Source organism: Aspergillus oryzae, chromosome 1 (genome assembly GCF_000184455.2).
Source record: "Aspergillus oryzae RIB40 DNA, chromosome 1".
Taxonomy (NCBI): Eukaryota; Fungi; Ascomycota; class Eurotiomycetes; order Eurotiales; family Aspergillaceae; genus Aspergillus; species Aspergillus oryzae.
In genome coordinates this window covers 3,543,970-3,567,208 of record NC_036435.1, presented here as the reverse complement: position 1 = coordinate 3,567,208, position 23,239 = coordinate 3,543,970, and the positions used below count along the sequence as shown (strand labels likewise).

General features: G+C 47.4%; 6 protein-coding genes across 6 annotated transcripts; 2 read left to right on the top strand and 4 right to left on the bottom strand.

Moving 5' to 3' along the window:
• Positions 1 to 340: 340 nt before the first annotated feature.
• On the bottom strand, positions 341 to 2,148 carry AO090005001079 (uncharacterized protein; the record flags this gene model as incomplete). Its single annotated transcript, XM_023233321.1, is given in 3 exon segments — positions 341 to 1,010; positions 1,020 to 1,545; positions 2,070 to 2,148. Coding segments are annotated over 3 exon segments (1,275 nt in total).
• A 3,304-nt stretch (positions 2,149 to 5,452) lies between these two features.
• On the bottom strand, positions 5,453 to 7,284 carry AO090005001081 (putative GABA permease; the record flags this gene model as incomplete). The annotated part of the gene is made up of 7 exons (XM_023233313.1): positions 5,453 to 5,935; positions 6,012 to 6,341; positions 6,397 to 6,794; positions 6,856 to 6,938; positions 6,992 to 7,013; positions 7,061 to 7,164; positions 7,229 to 7,284. 7 exons carry the CDS (start codon positions 7,282 to 7,284, stop codon positions 5,453 to 5,455), a joined length of 1,476 nt encoding a protein of 491 aa, XP_023089220.1.
• A 3,584-nt stretch (positions 7,285 to 10,868) lies between these two features.
• On the bottom strand, positions 10,869 to 12,598 carry AO090005001083 (uncharacterized protein; the record flags this gene model as incomplete). Its single annotated transcript, XM_001818007.3, has 2 exons — positions 10,869 to 12,315; positions 12,381 to 12,598. 2 exons carry the CDS (start codon positions 12,596 to 12,598, stop codon positions 10,869 to 10,871), a joined length of 1,665 nt encoding a protein of 554 aa, XP_001818059.1.
• A 1,864-nt stretch (positions 12,599 to 14,462) lies between these two features.
• agdC (putative alpha-glucosidase) lies at positions 14,463 to 17,436 on the top strand (the record flags this gene model as incomplete). Its single annotated transcript, XM_001818008.3, has 7 exons — positions 14,463 to 14,673; positions 14,730 to 15,337; positions 15,416 to 15,659; positions 15,715 to 15,786; positions 15,839 to 16,303; positions 16,356 to 16,464; positions 16,512 to 17,436. The coding sequence occupies 7 exons, from the start codon at positions 14,463 to 14,465 to the stop codon at positions 17,434 to 17,436; spliced, it is 2,634 nt and encodes an 877-aa protein (XP_001818060.1).
• Positions 17,437 to 18,991: 1,555 nt separating this feature from the next.
• Positions 18,992 to 19,987, bottom strand: AO090005001085 (putative TIM barrel metal-dependent hydrolase; the record flags this gene model as incomplete). The annotated part of the gene is made up of 1 exon (XM_001818009.3): positions 18,992 to 19,987. One exon carries the CDS (start codon positions 19,985 to 19,987, stop codon positions 18,992 to 18,994), a length of 996 nt encoding a protein of 331 aa, XP_001818061.1.
• A 1,178-nt stretch (positions 19,988 to 21,165) lies between these two features.
• Positions 21,166 to 22,948, top strand: AO090005001086 (putative MFS quinate transporter; the record flags this gene model as incomplete). The annotated part of the gene is made up of 4 exons (XM_001818010.3): positions 21,166 to 21,247; positions 21,322 to 21,675; positions 21,733 to 21,801; positions 21,879 to 22,948. The coding sequence occupies 4 exons, from the start codon at positions 21,166 to 21,168 to the stop codon at positions 22,946 to 22,948; spliced, it is 1,575 nt and encodes a 524-aa protein (XP_001818062.1).
• Positions 22,949 to 23,239: the final 291 nt, after the last annotated feature.

Sequence of the window (23,239 nt, the reverse complement as noted above, 5' to 3'; positions counted from 1 at the left end):
TAACTCTGATGTCCAAACATACACTAACCGAGCCACAGGAAGACTCGGCCCGAACCTAAACGCAGCACAGTTTAATCAAACAAGAATCGTACAAAGGACAAGTGACTGCATCAGAGCAGACTCCATAACGTCTTAAAGGTGTCCCTGTATTGCGTCGCTGGAATATGACTTTCTCCAGCCACCAGTTTCGAAGCTGTGTAAGTACACGCTTAGATACGCCTTCTGATCTCGGTAGGAGAATGATACCAATGATTGAAGATGGTTCATCTCGTTGATGTCTCCGTCAGGGCTGAACGTTTGTTAGCATATTTGGACGAATGATGCCATGGATGGAGACTCACTAATAAGAGAAGAGATTGTCTTTGTAGGATTGTGCCATCTCCGTCCACCCTCTTCGGGCACAGAATGTAGCGACGGCGTCTGCGACTGCCGCGTCGCCTACGCCAAATGTATGCAAGTAGACCTGGGGTGCTGGGTACGGATCGTTTGGATGGAGAGTATAATTGGCCAGTAAAGGAAGCCGTTCGCTGACTTTGGAGTTAAGTTCCAAGTAACCGCCATCCGGGAAGTGACAAGGCCCTTCAGGGATGTCAAGTAAATCCCATAGTTCTCGGAGTAGTTGCAAGCCACTGATAGTAATGGGATCTTGACGTCGATATCCCAGTGTCCACAGACCCTCCAGGTGCGGCCAGTCCACTGTCTGCTCAGCCACATAGATTTTGATCCGTGAGCGACTCGGGTCAATCAAGTCACAGGATATGAGACGGGCCGAAAGAGTCTTATCCTTGTGGGAGGTGATATAATCTTCCAGAATGGATAACGGAACAACGAGCTTTCGGTCCCAGTCCACTCTCCGAATCGAATCAAACATGAGTCGCTCAATTGGAATGCCGGTAGCAACCGATTTCAGATAAGGATACATGTACATCTTGACCTCGAATTTTCCACCTTTCAAGTCCACGCCTAGTTTGTTCTGAGTCTTAACCTGTCCCTTGTCCAGACCGTTGTCTCTAACAAACTTCGTTTCCTCTGCATCTAAAACCAGATCCTTCTTGAATTGGGCAAACCACTGGAGATCAAAATCAGAACCCAGCTTCGCGAGTTTCCCAAGACATTCCCAGATGACATGTGCATTGAAGGGGTCTTGCTCAGTCCCTGATAAAGGTCCAATGGGCTCGAATGCAAACCGCACGACCGAATTAGAGCAATTCAGGCTCAATTCATAAGGTAGACCGAATCGGCTGAGGATGCTCATCCATCGGTCTCTGCCGTTTCCCGGATAGGGGCCCAGATACGGAACCACACATTTGTGGTGGAGACAGAGATATGAGTATTGGGCATGAATGCCGTAGCCTGCATCCTTTAGGATTTTGGCATACATTGGCCCGGTACTGTGCCACCAGTCTCGCTGGTCCTCGTTTGCAAAATCTAAGATCTTGCTGAGAACCTGGAATGGTTCGAGTGCCGTGATATTGGGCGTTTCGTGCGGCATTTTTACCAACCAAAAAACCTGGGAAGAGCAGTAGTGAAGATTCAGTGTGCTTACTACAGTTTAAAAGCAATGATACAGAGATTGGCAAATTCCGGAGGAACAGGGGATACATATATATTCGGTCCATACTTCATTCCTCAAACTACCTTTGCAGACCTTGATCCGTTCACTGCTTGGCCTCCAGACACGGCAGAGACGCTCCAACAAATGAGAAGCATTCAGAAATATCTTCTCTTGGATCAGGCGTGATATGTAAGCGCTAATATATGCAATTTCGTATTTGCTATCACACGGCTTGGCTGGAAGCCTGAAGAACCAACAGAATATATAAGGGACTGTCTTAATTAAGGAAATGGTTCATCTATTGACTATTAGCCATAACCCGAGCGCAGATGAATGATAGCCAATAATCTCGTAGAGTAATTGTTGGTAGCTCATCTGGGGACGAGGTATAACTACATGCACTCAAATTTATGCAACATGCAAATGGAATGTAGTCAAGTCTAATCAGGAATCCCTGTAGTAAAACAGTCCGCAGTTGGTGCTGTTTCATAGATAATCTGGATTAGTATCGAACGATACTTCTTATCGCCGCGTAGTGGTGTCATCCTGCTGACGAATTTACAACGGTCTCTCGGATGCTCATAAATGTACATATTATATTGGACGAAGATTGCCGCCGGCCAAGATAGTGTCTCACTTGGAATGTAGGAGTAAGAAAGTATGGTCATGGGTTATCAGGCTGACAGGATATAGGGTTCATCACTCTAAGATGGCCAGCTTACTGTCCTCGCCCTCGAAATTCTAGGCCCCGGTTAGGTGCGGCTTCACGGGCAATTCTCACCCATGGATGATGCTCCTGCGAATGTTTCTAACGGAAGTTAGGCTAGCTGAAAGCTGTGGCTTTGAACATGCAAGCCGTTGGACTGAAAATGTCGATACACAAATTATGCCCTCTTCCTAATCGTGCTATGAAAACCTTGAGTACCCTTGTTTCATGTGAAAATCGACTAACTCTTGGTCTTTTAACCTGATAATCCTCGGCTCACGTTATGTATGAGAACCAGTATTACTACTAGTAGGTCGTAAATGGAAGACTGCATTCGAAGATTTTAGTCTTCGTGCGTATGAAGCATGGGACCTATAATACTTACAATAATGTCTGTGGTAGTGCATATCTGGCAGCTATGTCCACCTTAATCCTTTTCAGGGGATTCTTCGTGAATGCGTGAGTATTGAATTGTTTGTGGACGGCACTGCAACTTCGGGAACCTACAAAAGGTGAGGATTGACACTCATCATGCTAGCCAATGCTCATTTACTGATATAATCTATGTTATATGTTATCCAGATATCAGGAATATTTTCCCAATTTCTGCGGCTTGTCAGAAACCGCTTCAGCAAGTCGACACCGTCACGAGTTTTCCCTATTAAGTTAGGTTTCCCTATACTGTGATGTGAATACAAAGGCTTAATTCTATATCTTCATACATGGTCCTAATAGAGATTTGGCATCTCCAAAACCACTATTGTAGCCTGTTTGTCATATCTTATTGTAGTCATATAATGCATACTATTGGTGTGTTCTGTGTTCTGCTGGCCTCCTATACACCATATGACATAGACCATGATAGCATTGGTAGAACTCAACAACTTCGTCGTGATATTCCGAGACTATGGACTCGACTACCATATCAAAATGTCTGCATTGCACTCGTAGCAATGTTCAAACGACTTACAGAACAAATGGTGTCTTCTAGGTACGTGTTCTTGAATAGCGCCTCGAGTTCTTGTCATTTATTATGTACTCTGACTTCCTTCGGCCTCAGAAAAGAAGCGACAGTCGCACACTCTAAGTATCCAACCAAGACGACCGCACTACTGATAGGATTCAGAACGAATGCACGAATTTGGTCGACGAGCGTGCTTCAAGAGATGATGCGACGATTATCAGTGGCATCACCAGCGTACAGAAACTTGAAACCAAGAGTCATTGTAAGCAGTGACCAAAGGGCGTCGCAGCCGTCACGAAATACAAAATATATAGAAGAGGGTGAACCCAGTGGATGCGTTTGTGTCAAATCGGTTCGCACGCTCGGATTGTTGACAAAAGTGATCCTTTCCATCGGTTCGTAGCCCTCCACTACCATACAGACCCCGTCGCTGGATCTCAATAAGAAAACGATATACGACGAGTTGGATGACCGGGGAAGTTGGGAAAGTGAGAGCGTGCCGCTGGTTTAGTGATTCTTGTCCTGCGAATGGAGAAAATGGACTTCCTTAAACCTCGATTCTCGAAGCGTGCATATCGTTCGAACTTTCTCTGAGTGATTGTACCAGGGGGCATCGTGGGATAAAGTCACCAGAACTTAAGCTTGTCTATGCAGAGTACATGGCTAAATCACTCTTGGTTTGCCTGGTAGTCATAGCACATCAATCAACCCGGATCATAATGGCCATCTCCATCGAGTTCCCTGACACGTAAGCCGCCGAAGCCAATGGCAAAAACATCAAATCAATCAACTAATAGGACTATGAGAAGGTAACAAATAATTCCCCGAGGTAGAAAACTCACATGATTAGCAATGAAAGTCCAAGTTTATAGATAAACCATCGATTCTGTAGTAAAAAATGCATAAACCAGAGTGAATAGAAGGAATGATCATAGTACGGCGGATTGCGGATCGTACAACTTTGCAACAGGCGGTGTAGTAAACCCTTGACCAGAAACAACGTCCACCAGAACGATTTGTGATGTCTTTCCATCACCCACTCGTATAGCTTTTTTTATCTTCAGGTGTAAAGCACAAGAGCCTACCGGGCCAGATAAAAGGTTCTTGGCTAGGCAGCGTTTTAAGACATCGGTGTTCTGTCTCTGGAGAGCTTCATCCGGACTAAGCATGAAGGTCTTGATCTGGGGTTTAAGTGGAAAGTATTCGAGAACAGAAAGTTCAAAACCCTCGACATACAGAAGATTCGATTTGGGTATATCATTCAATGTATTATATTCCAAAGAAAGAGTCATTTCCCCTCGTCGCAGAGCGGCACAGTGGGAAACGAATGGCGGTGCCTCGACCTTAAAACTGGGGCCCAAGATTTAAACCATGCATGTATATACTCTGCTCCCTTGTTCGCAGGTATACGCAGTAGCGTGCCAGTGGTCACTGGATCAGAAATCAGTGGGGCGAAAAGGGAAGCTCTGACCGACCCTAACGGTCCTGGAGATTGCTTAACCCATAATTATAATTTTTTCAGGGCAAGAGAGCTGACCAGATCTTATTTCAGTGATAACTTCCGTTCATCGATGCTGTGCTTTGTGGCAATCGTAGTTGTCCAGGACCAACCTTCCGTGAGGAGAAGAAAAATTGAAGGAAAGAAAACTATTAACCTTGGTGAGTAAGGCCATTACATGGCGGGTAATAACCTGCAGGTCTATATCTATTGTAACAACTTGGTTGTCTGATTGATTGCCTGAACTCTCTATCTACAGCTGGACTTCATATGAATATTTGATACCGAGGTATTCAGAGAACTCAGTCATATTATCCAGAACCCGTGGCAGAATTGTCTCTAACACTATTTACTGCCTATGTCATGAGGGCTAGTGCTGTTGAACGATACAAAGCAGCTTCAGCTACTTAATTCTTTATCTTCTATCAGTCATTGTTGATTTCTGATAGTAGGTTTCTTGTATCTTATTAGCTATAGAGAGTATCATTTATCATGAGCAGCGACTCGTTCCCATTTAATTGATAATGTCCGGATATTTGAGGATATGCGTGGTGTGTCCCGCCAGCTGGGCGCTGAGATGCCCCAACTCCTCTACTATAACCTGTCAACCGCTTTGTCTGAGTCCAGTAGTAGTAGGAAGTGTGTACCGAGCTTGTCTATAAGTCCACTATTCAACCCCGTCCCAATCCTCCACATATATAGTATAGTATAAATACACACTCAACAAACTCAAATTTGTATCTCAACAATAGGTCCCTCATATACATTCCTCGCCCTTAGCACATAATACACAAGACTCAAAATAATAACCCCCACGGTACCAACTACACTAAAATTCATCGTATCAACCGTGACCGTATGCTGCGGTGGCCAGAAGCTAAAGAAGACAGCGATCGTCATATAGATAAGCGCAAAGGTATTGACCAGGATACCCCAGATCCCGGGTAGATGGAAGGGGCCCCAGACGAGCTTTGCGCCGGCCGTGTTGACGATGGCGTCGTCGCTGCTTTTGGAGCTGCCGATGCCGCCTGTACAGCGTCGGTATAGGAGGAGACTGGCGACGATCATGTAGGAGAGGTAGAGACCGGAGATGGACATGGAGACGAGGTCGTTAAAGGCGACTGAGGAGCCGATGTTGATTAGGGCTAGTAGGCAGGCGACGATTGTGGTGAGGCCGACGGAGTAGATTGGGATGGCGGATTCGGGGGTCACCTAGATGTATGTCAGTGATTGATTTTTGCGTAGGAGGAGGGGAGCTTGGAGGCAGAAAGATGCAGGGGATACATACCCTGCTCCATAAGCGCCAGCCAGGAATTCCGCGGTCTCTCGCAAAAGACCAGAATTGCCGTGATGTTGAGGCCAACATGCCGACCGATGTGCATATTCCCATAGTCGTAATGATAGCGCCCATTGTTGCTGTGCCAGCCACAGAGTGCGTTGCTTGGAGGAAAATCGCCATGAATGGATAACCAGTAGGAGATACCAGGGCTGCCTCGATATCTCCCAGGCAGAACAACATGGCGATCAACATACTGAAACCTAATGTTCCGTTGATGAGAACACTAAGCATGATGGAGCGTGGGACAGCAACCGGGGCGTTGGTGATTTCTTCGGACATCTGCAGATAAGAGTCAGCATCCTCTCTAATTGGCAGTTGAAACTAAAAATCATACATGAACAGCAGCGTCACCACCTGCGAATGCAAACACGCAACCAACTAGACCGATGAAAAATGACAAGCCCTGTGTGGGCCATTCGCCCAGGTTCAGGAAGTGGGTGAAGACCTCCTGCGCACTCGAGTGATCCGCCATATATGTCAACGGGATAAGAATGGCGAAAAAGCCGAGAATATGGAGGATAAGAATCAGGCCCTCGAAACGGGGCAGCAGGTTTCCTCCCACACTGTTAATACCCACGGAGAAAACAGCGACGGCCCAAAAAAGGAGAGTCCCATGCCAATTCTTAGGCTCATAACTAGAGTTTGTGAGGACGATAAGACCTTGTATGAGGGTTCCAGAAAGAAAGCACGATGTTGCAAACGTTGCTTGCCATCCGATGACAGTGAGCCAGCCTAAGTCGCAGCGTAAGTGTAGGAACGAATAGTTTTCTCGCAGGTCTGATGAAATGCTCACCTGTTAGGTAGCTGAAGAGCTTCATTGCGGACGGAGGTGCCAGCATAGAACACCAATGATACTGGCCGCCGGATGTTGGAGCCCTAGAAAAATGTCATTATAGAATCCACTGCACCACAATAGGACTGTTTCATACATTGATGCCAGCTCTGATAAAACTACAAAGGTCGCTGCAACACCGGCCCAAACAAAGATGAAACCATACACGGCTCCTGCTGGACCTCCACTGGAACCACTTCTATTAACATTTCACGGAACAAATGGATAGCGGGGTTGACTCCATACTTTTGAAACGCCTGCAAGAATAGTCTGCTCGTGTATCAGTAAGATTGAACATGCCCAATATTCCAATCGATCGATGTAAAGTACATACACGACAATGCCTTCCCACGTGATGAGGATGGTGCAGCTAAAACCCAGCATTGACATTAAGCCGAAATTTCGCTAATGATGATAAGCGAGGGTCAAAAAGCATAGACAATTGTATAGCAGGGGTACCTTCAAGACAGGGCGTTTGCCCAAGCGGATCAAATTGACATCATCAGTCTCTTTACTCGAGGAGCGGCCTTCTACCTCGTGCGAAGTGGCAGGCGCCATTTGCTTGAGCTCATGGGAGGCCATGGTGAAGCAAATGGCTCCGGAAAGAATGTGAGCGAGGAGCCTTGAGGGGTAAATCTGTCAAAACAGTCGGTCTAGATATCAAAAACCCAGACTCTTAACATTTAAGAAAAAGAAAAGAAAGTGCGGGTATCTGGCCATGTTTAGGAAGGGATGTGGAATGTTTAATCGCAATCCCTGTATTATGCAAGTTACCCGGCAATTACTTGATAGTGAGCTGCAAGACAAATGAAAATACTTAGTCTAAGAACTAGTTCGACACTTCTCGTATAACAATTTCTGTTGTATAGGGGGGCAATTAATATCAGACCTCTTTATAATCCCTGGCTGCCAGTGGCTATAACAGGTTATTTTAATTTGTCGATGAATCGACCCTTGTCGGGGCTAGCCCTAAGATGCCTGGCGATGTCTCTCAATCGTAGCATCCTCGGAGGGTTTCGCAAGCCAGTTGCCTCCCCGAACACTACCTCAGACGGACACAGGCCTATGTTGAACACGTATTAAAGTCTAATAGGACTAAACTGCTGTTCTGGCATATGAGGGTGTATATCACTCGTGGTTAATCCCTGCGGCCCCACAACGGACAATTCGCGATCAACCCAAACGGCACGTCGGTTGCACCGCTAAAATCCTGATGACGCCCTAAGATGTTTAGTTGGCTGAGCTAGATTCGAGAATGCCAAGCACTCCCACTCGGCTCCCATCGGTGGAATTAGTATGCATCCTAATATAAGTGGAAAACTTTGCGGGACTGGCCCTGGATCTAGAATCTTACGACTCTTGTCATTGGGCTAAACCTAAGTTTAGAAGTGAAATAGTGTATGGAGTGGAAAGACATTAATATAATATTCATATCTTCCAACATTTACTCCGTACCGTAACATTAAAAGAGACCTAAAGAGTGCGACCGCGTCACTTGGAATTCTCGGCGAAACTACGCCGTACCTCGGTCACAGTCCAAGTCCTAATTTCATGAATAATAGGCGCCTGGCTCGACTGACTTTCCCCATCCCAGCCCAGCGATGGCGTCGAGATAGTTACAGTAGCCTGGTGGGTATCCTGCATGGGTAGGGGGACAAGCTCATGCGTGTCACTGCGAACTGTGCCTCTTCGACTCCGGGCACGCGAAGCGGAGTATGAGCCGTATCCCTTTTGTGAGTGACCGTAGCTTGTCATTCCACCAAGGCGCATCCCCGTTGAGCGCAGACTGTCGAGGAACGGTTTGAACTGGGGCGAACAGGCCGTGACAATGCTTAGAGACTGGACTAGCTGTGTGGATATCGCCACGGGCCAAGTCTCATGGGATGGATCGGGTGAATCGATAGTTTTACTAGCATAGACAAGTTGACAGATAATCATAATAATGACCCTGCGCATCAAGTCAGTAGAGGCTAAAGCGACGGAAGCTACCGGAATACGAACGCGACCCGAAGCAGAAACACCCCGGCCAAGACGGCCTTTTTCTTCATATGCGTCTGGATGCGTACAATTACTAGCATCGCCTGCACCATCATACCACATTCTGACAAGATATTCGTGGTGCCAAGGTAATCCCACCAGGCATTCTATTGACACCATCAGTCATTTATTCGAACTCAGAAATGGATATCACCCACAATGTTAAAACATTTCCCATGCAAATAGTCCCAAGTTCGAGGCGGCTTGCACTGGAAAGCTGACGTTATGATGCCAATCACCCCCCAAACAAGAGTAAACATTTTCAAGCCAACCGCGATGCGATGGTCTGTAGACGCAGGTGTCAAGTTATCGATAAAGCTGATGAGAGCAAGTTTAGAGAAACACATGCTCAGGATGAAGAGGATATTTGCTGAGTATTGCGACTATTCGTTCTGAGCACAGTAGTCGTCGGGAATGCGTGAAATACCCACCTTCATCATTTCTTCAATGTGGGAACTACTCAAGCTGTCATAATGCTCCCCGTACCCGTTGGCAGTCGCCATCGATACGGCGATGGACTGTGCAGCGCACAACACCTAGTAGGAATCAGCATCTGTATACCATGGATCTCAAGTCAGATGATACCAATGAAGCGATACTGAAGTAATCATCTTCAGTGAACTTGCGAAAGATCCAATATTTGGTTCCCAGTCGAATGATGACGCTCAAAATTGCCGTCACCAGTAGAAACCAAGTCAAGACGTTGACAGCTGGAGTCCAGCTGTCCGGCGAAAACTGGGCCATTGCACACAAAGTGATAAGGGCGAGGCTGGGGTCACCATGCGGAATGCAGATGTAGGCTTATTTGGACTATTCCTCGTGTTTCCGTACATGACAGGCAAACAGCAAAGAAGTCAAAATCATTATTATTACGAAATGACTAGGTCTAGCCACCCAGCAGAATCTTCCCATTAGCAGTTGTTAGAAAGGAAGATCATAAGCCGCGTGCCGGCGGTGATCTACTGTGACTCTAGAGCATACTAGAACCGTTCGTCAAGGGTGAGAAATTAAACGACCGATAGAAATTAATATTAATTTGAGAGTAATATAATTCGAAGGGGCCAAGGCGATCAAAGAACACAAAGCTATTCCGTATTCGCTCCCAGCCCGGTCTGGATTATTGGACTGCGTATTTCACTCGTTAGCACCTGAGACGGTTTGAGATGGTGAAACCCAACATGGCCTGATGGACCCACGTTATACTGAACCCCAAATATAGCTCTTGAGCTACTTGATTTCTTCGATTCGCCTCGTGATCGCACATTAATCTGGTCCATGGGGACAGTTGTATGCCGAAGAAGTGGATCTCCATGCATTCAGTTGGGCCATGGCATCGGGGAAAGGAGAAAAGTACGGTCCGCATGATTCAAGTTGTTGAGCTTAAAGAGGCCAGCATGAAGTGAAGAGGATGGCAACTCAACGTAAACTAAGACAAATGAAAGATTTATCACCCACTGTGGTCGCGGTTTGGGCGGATCTTTTCCCCACTACTATACGCTCTAACCCCGATTCCTGAAACCATGTCTAGTTCTTAAGACTACAGGAGAAAGCAACAGGGTGCGTCAACACCAACATATAACGATCTCATGCCCAAATCTCTCAGGATCAGCGTGAGGATTTCTCAACTCGACGCGGGCTTGGAGCGCGGGGCTACGATGAGTCTGAGCCGACTATAGTAGCACTGCTATAACTTCGGTGAAACCTTTTCGTTTATTAGATGCTATTACGATCATCTTCGCAGATCTGTGATCTACGTTTTAACATTACCCTGGCGTCAGGGTTTCAAGGTACTCTGTCATGTGGGAAGAAAGGGCTTTAAAAAAGATCACTGTTGCATTAAATAATCTATCAGCTCGAATTGCTATCAAAATTTCATAAAGTCAGGTTCCCTTCGCTCAAGTGATATCTGGATTTCAATATGCTTCAGGTGCTCGATCTCACAAGTCATGATCAAAATATCGCTCACATTGCTCTTTGATCCACTGTGACCGTTTTCGGAAATCAGATGGGAGTTTGACACCATCTTCACAGATGTAGGCATCTATCAATGTTGGAGGGACCCATTCGAAGTAAACGTTCGGTACGTTTACTGACACTTGTCGACTCTTCTTTTGGATCTTTTGTTCAATGACGCCGAGTCCCTTTACGGTCTCGCTCTGCTGCCAGGCGTCTAAAACCTCCGAGGACTCATTGTTCTCCATGGTATGTGCTTCTGTGTCACAGCTCTGCATAGCTACTTTATCGAGCTCACTCACAACGATAATATCTGCCGAAGGGGAAACATGCCGCACGCTTAGAGCTGCCGGCAAAGATCCGGTTTTGTTACTAACTGACCCATCAGCTGCAATGCGGTCTGCTGCAAGCAGAAGAAAATCGACACCTTGAGCTGCGAAGGCGACCGAAGCGTCGGTAAAAATAGATACGTCGACTTTGGGGCTGTTAGGTTCGTTCTCAAGATATTCCAGAATTGAAGATGCTAGTGAAACACCTTCGAATAGAGGGCGTGATTCCAAGACGCAGATTTCGATTGACTGAGCGCCGGAGATCCGTACCAGCTGTGCGATGCATTCACGAATGGTATGACTCGCAGATAGTGTTAAGATTTTCAAGTGCTTAGGTATAGAACCAGTTCGGCTAATTTTAGACATCGCGTATGATCCGAAATTGTAGCTAAGGCGAAGCTTATAAGATCGTATCTTTTTCTGTATCCGGTCGAAGAGTTCAGAGATGTGCAGCTTGTCGCAAGTTTCCTCGGGACCCATAGTCAATAGAAACGTCTCGATCTCAGTCAATGTCATCAGCAGAAAGCTGAGAATGGCCGCGTCCATACTTTGACGCCCGTTTTTCCAGAGATGCCAGGCCGTTATCCTGGCTTTCTGCCACCATGTGCCACCGAGAGTGATGGGGTCGTCAAGGTTGACCAGGACCGCCCGAAGGATGTTCACTGAAACAGCAGCTAATTTCCGTGCGCCACTTTCATGATCGTGTTGAAGCTGCTTCAGGCCACTCGCCAACATCTTTCCCGGCGTTGGGCCAAGATCGATCTCAAACCAAATTTTTCGCAAGCCCTGTCCGTGGTAATGGCTGTCCATCAAGTCGTACGGATTCGGGTCGCGGTTATCCCATTCACAAATACTTTGATCAAGACGTAACTTATCTACCTCGGTGCTGAGCCCTGACAAGGTATTGAGATGGAATGCGAACGGATAAAAGAGGCATTTCTGACCGATAGATGAAGTCGCCGAAAAAAAGCTCTTTCCATATCGAAGGACAGACAATGAGGATGGTGGTATGCTTGTCTGTTTTCTGATCGTCTTCCAGGCGGTGTCCAGAGGACTCGAACTGTTATCTTCTATTACCCCTAGAAGGGGCTCTAGAGGGCCACTATGGCAGTTAGCAATCGGAACTACTATTATAGCACTTGGAGTATAAAGAGTTGTGGGGCGAACCATGGCAATGCAACCCTATCACTTTTCCGAACCTGAGCACTATTTGCCTTTGGACTCTTTGGCAGTTCTTGTTCGATATTGGCGCCTCGAACGATATAACATAGAACTGCCCGATGATATGGTGGTTCTTGTCGCAGGTGGTCTTGGATTTGTACAGACTTTAACTGTGAAGGCTGTTGCGTGGCCGTTTCGTGCTCAAATGATGTGAAGATTGCCATCGGGAAAGTCGCAATGATTTCGACAAAAACACACTGTAGGGTCGAGACAGCGGACCCTTGAGTAGTGTATAAGAAAATGTAGAAATAGCATTTTCACCGACAATTCACAAACACGTCATGTAATTGGGCAGGAAACCTTGATAGGCGCGCAGACAGTCGAATAGTACTGTTGCTAGGTACCGTATCCTGAAGCTGGCGGAAGCTGACTGGTCTGCCATGACGAAGCGGGCTCCACGCTTCAGCTCAGCCTGGATTAAATCTCGATTCTTGCAGATCAAACTTAGCTGTGGGGTGACCTGTCTTACTCGGCTGAAATGAGGTGGTCAAGAGTGTTGTGGCAAGCGTTCAGAATTCGTCGAGCCGTGCATCATGAAATCTGAAAACCCATGAACAGTTCCCTGGAGGATGATATGAATATGTTTGAATCAGGAGGATTAGAAATATCCCGGTAGTTGTGACGGTACTTTGTCGAGCTGACTCGAACACCAGTTCTTTAGCTGGGTCAGATCTCAGCGCTAAGCCATCTCGGGCCAGGCGAGGGCTGATCCACTCTAAGAGGAGTTAGCATATGTTGATCCATTCTATAATGAGATTGTGATTTCAGGCGGGAAACTTGTTGTCCCCAGGGCTAAATCCTTATGAAAGCATAGACACAGCACAGTTACTCGCAGTGATGATCATGCAGATTTGTCGCCCAACGTGGCCTTATTGATTACCCAGGAGAACAGTACACAATAGTTCTATTAAGTGCACTGCAGTCTGTGACTCGGGAAATATGATTAACACCCATTGGCATTGAATACCGCGAATATATCATTTCCATCGCAGTGTTGAAAATTGGCAACATGCCCATAGTGGGGGAGGCATTCAGTTCGTTCTGACACTTTCAGCAGGTAAACCCTTTTCGACCCCAGTTCGAACGTAAGAGAAGACATTCGATCAAAACGTGGTAGAGACCCTTCTCCACTACATTATACTATACTAAAGCAGTGGTACCGTGAGCTTCCAGTTCAGGTATGTGGGTCGTCGTTTTAAAATTCCATTGTTGTTTAAGCATTGATGGGCACGTTTGAAAAGTAACCCTTGGTCCTAAACCCGACAAAAGCTTGGACTGGAGTGCGTATTTTATGTACTTAATGTGATTCAGTACAATATGAGGTTACAAACTCGAATTTCGTACTCAATCTGTTCCCTCCTATCGATTAATATAATAGTTGTCAAATCTAAAGGACTATCCACTAGTAGCGGCCGTTTAAATCAAGAAGTAAGAGGTCATTGTGTGTACTGTACAATTATTTAATGGATGCGGGGAAATGTGGGGTATTTTCATTGTTTGGTCGATTAGGATTCTCCTTGTGTCCCACCTCTTGTCATTCATGTTACTTTCCACTTTCCTTGACCTCGAGTCAAGAATCAGCAAACATGCTGATGTTACCCCAAGGTTGTCATTGCGTTCCATTTCGTGGGGAGAGATCCTCTCCTATGGAGGTTATCCGATATTCGACCGAGATGGACAGGGTTAGCATGGTTACCCTCGTGCTACCCCAGGACCCCATATTCTTGTTCTTATCCGGATTCCTGGTTTGCTTCTTGTTCCGGTCTTCCCGAGTCCATGTAATATTCGACTTACTTCCAATTTCCGATCATCCCGCTTGGGTTGACCGTGATGCAGTTGATGTGAGCAGTCATACAATAGTGCGCCACTTATATCCGTATTGGGCCAACGTGGAAATGTAACCGATGCATTTCCCGCAGGCCAAAGGCCCCTTCCTTGTCATTATAAATAATCACTCTCTGCTCACTTTGGACCCTGGACCCTTGCTGCATCCACTCAACCTTCAACGCCAACCTGACCCCGAATCCGATGTTGGGTTCTCTCCTACTTCTTGCCCCCTTGGCGGGAGCTGCCGTGATTGGGTCACGAGCGGACACCCAGCAGTGCCCTGGATACAAGGCATCCAATGTCCAGGAAAATGATCGGTCTTTGACGGCCGACTTGACCCTCGCAGGAAAACCCTGCAACACCTATGGCACCGATCTGCATAACCTCAAGCTTCTGGTAGAATACCAAACTGGTAGGAGCACTGCTCTTTTGCTTTTTGGAAAAATCGATTACTAAACATCAGGTTAGATGAGCGTCTTCATGTTAAGATATATGACGCCGAAGAACGTGTATACCAGGTACCTGAAAAGGTGACCCCTCGAGTAGACAGTGGCGATGGTTCTAGTAAAGACTCCGCACTTAAATTTGAATACGAGGAAGAGCCCTTTTCGTTTACCGTGAAAAGAGATGATGAAGTATTGTTCGACAGCTCTGCGGAGAACCTTATCTTTCAGTCACAATATCTGAAGCTTCGTACCTGGCTCCCGGAGAACCCATATTTGTATGGTCTAGGAGAGCATACCGACCCCTTACGCCTTTCTACTACCAACTACACACGTACCTTCTGGAATCGTGACGCCTATGGTACTTCTGCAAATAGCAATTTGTATGGCACTCATCCTGTGTACTACGACCATCGCGGTGAATCCGGAACTCACGGTGTTTTCTTGCTGAACTCCAATGGAATGGACGTTTTCATTGACAAGACGGCAGACGGCAAGCAATACCTTGAGTATAACGCTCTGGGTGGCATTTTTGACTTTTACTTCTTCACTGGCTCGAATCCAAAAGAGGCCAGTATAGAGTATTCTAAGATCGTCGGCCTTCCTGCTATGCAGAGTTACTGGACTTTTGGAGTATGCCATACCCTCTCCGCACACTTGATCTATGATATTGTCAAGTATCTAGTGCATTGACTAACCTGTGAGTAATAGTTGCATCAATGCCGATACGGCTACCGTGATGTCTATCAGGTTGCGGAAGTAGTCTATAACTATACCAAGGCTGGCATCCCCCTAGAGACTATGTGGACAGACATCGACTACATGGACCGAAGGAGAGTTTTCTCTCTTGACCCAGACCGCTTCCCCTTGGAAAAGATGCGTGAGCTGGTCGGTTACCTCCATGACCACGACCAGCATTACATTGTTATGGTTGACCCTGCTGTTAGTGTGAGCGGTAAGTAACTATCCCCCTCTTCTGCGAAAGACATTAATTACTTATTCCGTTTCAGACAACGGGGCCTTTAACAGGGGACTCGAGCAGGACGTCTTCCTCAAGACTCAAAATGGCAGTTTATACAAAGGTATGAAATCACGACCACCCAAGATGAATAAAACGTGCTGAGACAGGATTAGGTGCCGTGTGGCCTGGTGTGACTGCTTATCCAGATTGGTTTCACCCTGACATTCAAGACTACTGGAACTCTGAATTCAGTACCTTCTTCAACGCGGAGACCGGTGTCGACATTGACGGCCTGTGGATCGACATGAACGAGGCCTCGAATTTCTGTCCAGATCCCTGTACTGATCCAGAAAGATATTCCTCCGAGAACAATCTTCCACCTGCGCCACCACCCGTCCGGTCAAGCAGCCCTCGTCCCTTGCCTGGCTTTCCTGCTGATTTCCAGCCTTCCTCTGCCAGCCGATCTCAGAAGAGAATCGTCAAGGCAAAGGTCGGACTTGAGGGCCGCGATCTACTCAATCCACCTTACAAGATCCGGAACGAGGCCGGGTCCCTTAGCAACAAGACCATCAACACTGGTATCGTTCACGCTGGAGAGGGATATGCAGAATATGATACGCACAATTTATATGGAACAAGTGAGAGTATATGAGACCCCGAGGGCCTGTCCGCTGGGCTAATCTATCTCAGTGATGAGCTCCAGTTCTCGTGAAGCTATGCAGTATCGTCGCCCTGAGGTGAGGCCTCTGGTTATTACCCGCAGCACTTACGCGGGTGCAGGACGAGACGTTGGACATTGGTATGCTCAGTACATCCGAGGCGAGAGCTATAGCTAACATACAACAGGCTCGGTGACAATTTCAGCAAGTGGGAACATTACCGGATCAGCATCGCTGAGGGGCTTGCTTTTGCATCAATGTTCCAGGTCCCTATGGTTGGGGCTGACGTCTGTGGGTTCGCTGGTAACACGACTGAGGAGCTTTGCGCTCGCTGGGCCTCCTTGGGAGCATTCTTTACTTTCTACCGCAACCATAATGAGATCGGCAACATTGGACAGGAATTCTACGTCTGGCCCACAGTAGCGGAATCCGCTCGCAAGGCTATTGACATCCGATACCGGCTTCTCGATTACATTTACACCTCGTTCTACAAGCAGTCGCAGACCGGCGAGCCATTCTTGCAGCCAGTATTCTACTTGTACCCTGAAGACGAGAATACCTTCTCTATCGACTTGCAGTTCTTCTACGGTGACGCCATTCTCGTCAGCCCAGTCCCCGATAAGGGCCTTACTTCGGTCGATGCATACTTCCCCGATGACATATTCTACGACTGGTACACAGGCACACCCGTTCGTGGCCATGGCGCAAATATCACTCTCAGCAACATCGACATCACCCACATTCCCCTACACATCCGTGGAGGCAGCATTATCCCCATCCGGTCTTCAAGTGCCATGACCACGACTGAGCTTCGCGAGAAGAGCTTCCAGCTCATCATCGCGCCGGGACTGGACGGCACTGCGTCTGGCAGCCTGTACTTGGATGACGGAGACTCCTTGGAGCAAAAGGCCACGCTGGAAGTCGAATTCGAGTACCGCAAAGGTGTGCTTCATATTGACGGAAAGTTTGAGCTTCACGCCAGCTTGGTAGAGTCGGTTACTTTACTGGGACAGGGCAAGGGTGGATCCCGGGCTCGCCGTGAGGATGGTACCAAGAAGACCATTCAGACAAACCTGGAGCTTTCGAAGCCCACGGAGATCAAGTTGGAATAAGTATGATCACATCTGTACCGTGTCGAGATGGTAATGGGGTTGTCTAGTCTTACATAGAGACAAATATTCTACAATAATGAACTTCGTGTGAGCCATACACTCGCCATCCTCATTCCAGGACAATCTTTAATTAAAAGCCACACCAAATACCTACACTTCGCACCTAACATGCCAAAGAAGAAGAAGAGTAGAGAGAGGAGGCGAGAAGCCAGAGCAAATACCAAATAATATACAAACACACCAAGTTCTCTTTCTTAGAATAAATACCTCTCCACAAACCCCATATCGCATCCACAAACAAGGATGGTTAGAGGAACGTGTGAGTTGGAATGATTATTCCTTTGGTTTGGGGGATTGTTCATTGTTGCTTGTCGGTCTGGTAATTTAGAGATTGGGGATAGGGTTGGGCTCTTGAGAACTAAGATACTAAATGTACTACGACACATTTTCAACCGAAACTACTTAATATCTTCATTGGTCTCTTGGATGTAGATATCTATATTTGTACTTGTAATCGTCTCAATCTTAAGTGCAATCTCAACGACACAAGTCGGCTAAATACCAAATTAGGGCTTTAGAAGTAAAGGCCAAGAGAAGGTATATGAACCTCCGAGATCTTTACGTGGATATACTAGGAGCAATTGCAAGTATAGTAGCGTCCGACGTTCCTGTGGATCTTGGTCTTCTTTCGATAAAGGATAAAGATTGATTGAATATGAACAGCTTATTTATTTTTGGATATGCAGGGAGCTAAGTATATAAATTTCCTCATACAATTTCTGTCCGTGCTAGGATATCGCCCTACTACACGATATTATATATACTGAGTCGGCTGTAGCCTTTTATGATTATCTTCTGTGAATAAGTATTTCAACAACCTCCATACAGTATTCCCATACCTGTCTGATCTACTAGTTACTCATGCGACTTGTGTGGTTGTTCAAGGCATGGATGGGATCTTCAACGTACAAGCGATTGTATCCCAGCCTGTGTCTTCCAACCAATCATTTCACTATTCCGGGGCCACGCGGAGATTAAACCACACATATTAGCTAGACGGGATGTGGTAAGTGAATGCCAGGCAGCGAAAGGATATTATGGTAAGCCAAGAGCCATTGAAACCCTAGTGTGATATATGATCGGATTGAGGATATTCGTTCCCCCGTATTTGCCATGCTAGGGGTATGCTCGGCTATGAGTACTAGTAAGTGTGCCAGAACTAGCGAGTGGATGACCAAGTACGTATTCTCGGATAAAGTGAGTGGCACTGGGTGCACATCTATACAGTATGCAGTGATGCCTTCGGAGTAAAACTCCGTTCATGCAAATTTAGCGTGAATCGTCGCCCGTCCCCACACTCCTTCAGCCGACGTTTTAGTCCAGCCTATCGAACCACGTCGGAACCTGTCCGAGACGTAGTATCCAACGTCATTTACAGTTTGAATTGTGAAATTGTCCATTATCATGAATATTGTAGCGTAAAAGATTAGTCTAATGGTTGGTAATAGTCGTAACTCGTTAACACTGAAGTTGCCTCGAAGCCGTGTACCTTCACTCAGTCCATAGTTTGCGCGTCCAACAACTCTTCGGCATTCCGACGAAACACCCGCTCGGTCAACACGGGATCGTTCCCGCATACCCGTAGACACAGTTCCGTGAACGGGGCGATATCGGTCCCCCAAAATCGCGTATGCGGCCAATCCGTTGCGAAAAGCACGCGGTTTGGGGCCTGTCGGAGGAGTTCCCGGGCCATCATCTCGATGTCTCGCATTTCATGATCCTTGCTGAGCCGGTAGGGTGCGGAGATTTTCACATATGTGTTCCCCGCTCGAAGGAGGGATACTAGGGATGAAAACCCGGGCAGTGAATAGGGGTCGAACGAGGCTCCATCTGTCCAGTTCATAGATCGTAGGTCCGGGCCACCAAAGTGGTCGATGCAGAGTTTGACACCAAGCTGGGGGACAATAGGCTCGAGTAGTGGGATCATTTCGAGGGGGACGTAGACTTGAATAGCCCAGCCGAAAGGACGGACAATCTCCGCGTGTTGTAATAGCGTCTGTGCCAGCTCATCCTGGTCCATCACTTTCCCTACTGACCTCAAGTTCACACGTACTCCACGCACGCCCAGTGAATGCCATCTGGATAATGTATGGGTATCTGTATTTATCGGATCAATCACCACCACCCCTCGCCCGCGAGAGGGACCGATACGCCTGAGTGCTTCGAGAAGACAGGAATTATCATATCCGTATATCGATGGTTGAACAAGGACGATATTCTCGATTCCTAGTGAGGACTCAAACGCTAGAGCCTCCTCGATAGTATGTGTCGAGGGTTGATACACTGCACTTGCATCAACCGGAAAGCGATGCGGCTCAACGACATGCATATGTGTATCCCATGCTTTGGCAGGAAGCCTCTGCCTTAACGGGAGAGCATGTACAGGTTTCTGTTCATCCCTGCTGAAAGTGAACAGCTCCCCCTTTTGGAAGGTAGTTAAGGAGGCACGAGGGCCAAGGACGTCAGGTCGAGGCTGGACAGACGTAAGCATGTTGAACAGAGAACGGCAGGGTATTATCCAGAGGCGAGAGGACGAAGAAGTGTCGTGCAACGATGACAAGGATAAGAGTATCACCGATAGTATATAGTGATCTAAAACGGCGAATAGTCGGGACTCAACTCACTAAGATAGTTGGGGGTATTCTCCCGACTGCCCTCTTTGATAGACAAGTCCGTAGGGATATCATATTTGATTCCGAGCCCGCCAAGTTATAATAACAGGTTTACAGCAGCGGATTTAGTCTCGCCAGATTCCCGTTTGCTTTACCGGAAGCAAGGCAGGAAGAGAGGGAAAAAAAAATTAAAAAAGGGACGAATCAGTCAGTGACCCACAGGGGAGGTGGCTATCTACTCTCCTTGAAGCCTTAAGTAAGGCATGCTGACAACGGAGGTTGTCCGTGAGGGAGTTCAGCAGACTGCGGATACCATCAGATATACTCTTTCCCGGGGGCTTAGAATGATCCGATCTGACCGGAAGTTATACGGGCGAGTGGACCAATGGTAGAGTGGTATCTGAGGTGTCACTGGTGATTACTGTAGGAAAAACAATCATCCCTTCCATAGATGGCGTACTCCGTATATGGTGTAGAGATCCCAGCAGCAGTAAGGGTCTCTCAGTCCCAAGTCCTTTCACGTACTAAGCGAAGGGAGAGTGGATTAACATGGGCGGAGACAGCCGACAACGACCACGCCCTGAACCGTGCCAAGTTGGAAGGGAGTCCACACGTTCTTCTCAAAGCTCCAAATGCCGCATTTCCCGAGTGACAGATGGCTGGATACAGTAATTTCTCTGCCTTTTCTGCACGGCGTAACCTAGACCAGCATGACTCAATGAATCTGCGAAGATCTTCATGTCATTACACAAGTGAGGAGTAAAGGTTTAGATTGAAGGAGGAGGAGAAGCATGGCGACAGAGCGGAAGTTGACCGAGGCGGAGGGGGGCGTGACTAGGAAGCCCTCTTTTAAAACTCTTCGCCGTCCAGTTTGCCCCCATCGCGCCGAAAGAGTACCCGACCTCGTTTATACTGCCGCCCCCGATAATAATAATAATAATATATCGAAGGATCGCTTAGCTGTTGTCATCGTCTGATTTCCCCGGATTTTTCGATTTCGGCAGAATCGAACAAATCACATTCCATCCTTTAATCCTCTCGCCGTCCAATCGCCGTCATGGTAGACTGGTCCCGGTGGAAGACCCACCCCTATTATGCTCTTGTTATCTTCATTATTGCTTGTGGGAGTATCCCCAAAGGTGAGATATAGCATGATCCTGGTCTATATAACATCTATCTTCATTGTAATTCTGACCGGGCGTGCATCTTGCAGGTTATGACGAAGGTGGCTTCAGCGCTAGCGTGAAATTGGAATCTTTCAAAGAAGACTTCAACCTCATTTCATCCAATTGGACCCACGATGAGACAGGGCTTGCCAACCGCAGTGCCAATATCACCTCTTTCAATGTCTTGGGTGCTGCCTTCGGTGCACTCTTCGCCCTGGACCTGAATGATCGATTCGGCAGATTAAACTCATGGCGCTTGGCTTGTCTGGTATGGGCGTCGGGCCTGTTCATCCAGGTCTTCTCTTCGGGCATATATGGCCTCTTGCTGTTCGCGAGAATCTGGAGCGGTTTGGGAGCTGGAGCTCTGACCGTGACGACACCGCTATATTTGTCTGAAATCGGTACGTGGCGCATTTGGGACTGAGACATCCTGGAGCTGCATTGCTAATGCTTATTAGCCCCCGCACGAACTAGAGGACTTGTGGTTAGCTGCTACATGGTCATCTTGTTGGCCGTTTTAGCTATGGGTAAGTCTAGGGATATTATCAATGGAACCAACAAAGCTTAGATTGTGGAGGCTAATCTCAGCGATCGTGGAAATTAGGTTTCTTTATTAATTACGGCGCCAACCAACACATGGCCCCAACCCGGACACAGTACCGGCTGGTACAAGCTATCCCCCTAATCCCAGTCGGACTCGCCATGATGGCCTCCTACATTGTCCCAGAAACGCCCCGCTACCTAGTCTCCAAACAAAAACATGACGAAGGCCGCGCAGTACTCGCCCGCCTCCGCGGCAAAGACATCAACGACCCGGAACTTGAAGCCGAATTCGTCCTAATCGACTCACAAGTACGCGCCAAAGCTAGCGATCTTGCCACCGTCACCCCCTGGACAGCCTTCAAAGAAACGCAAACCAACCCCAACTACCGCCAGCGCTTCTGGCTCCTCATCACAATGCACACAATCGCCCAATGGACGGGCGGCAACGGCATCACCTACTACATCTCGACGATCTTCGAGTACGCCGGTGTAACAGGCAACTCGACCTCGCTGATCAGCTCCGGCGCCTACGGCATTGTCAAGCTGGTCTTCACGATGGCCTTCACATGGGGACTTATCGACCTGTTCGGCCGCCGCCGTTGCGCCTTGGCGGGTCTCAGTCTCCAGCTAGCGGCCCACATTTACATGGGCGCCTATATGGGTCTGCAACCCGGCTCATCCGACAACAAATCCGCGTCCGACGCCGCCATCGCCTCTGTCTTCGTTTACGCCGTCGGCTGGTCCGTCGGCCTCTGTACAATCCCTTACCTCTACGGAACGGAGATCTTCCCTACCCGTATCCGGAACGTGAGTTATGCGGTCAGTATGTCGCTGCACTGGTTCTTCCAGTTTGCCGTCGTCCGCGTCACGCCTAATATGTTCGCCTCGTTGAATGTGTGGGGCGCCTATCTCTTCTGGGCTATCATTTGTACCCTTGGTTTGGTTATCTTGGGTATCTGGATGCCTGAGACTAAGGGTGTGCCGATCGAGCGCATGGGTGATCTTTTCGATACCCCGTGGTACCTGCGTTGGCGTGCCCGGCCTAAGTCTGATGACTCCCTTGAAACGGCTCCCAGTGTCTCTTCTAGTACTGGCGCTAAGCAGCCGGAGTACAAGAATACGTCCTTGTAATATCTTTTTCTTGGATACCCTGCCCCTTCTAATGTATTCTCTGTCTCTATCTTTACGAGATTTAATATTTCTTTTACATGCCCTTTTCTTGTCTATGTTGAAGACTTTGTTGCATGTTCATATAGACCATATACACTTTGTACTTTTTTTTTGTCCTATACCCGCTTCTATGTATTTGTATCCATTAGAAGTTAGAGATTACAGCTATACCACCAAAAGTCTTGTTTTGTCTCCTCCAACAAAGACCTGAAAAAATTAACATAATTCTTCAAGAGGTATAAACAACCCAGG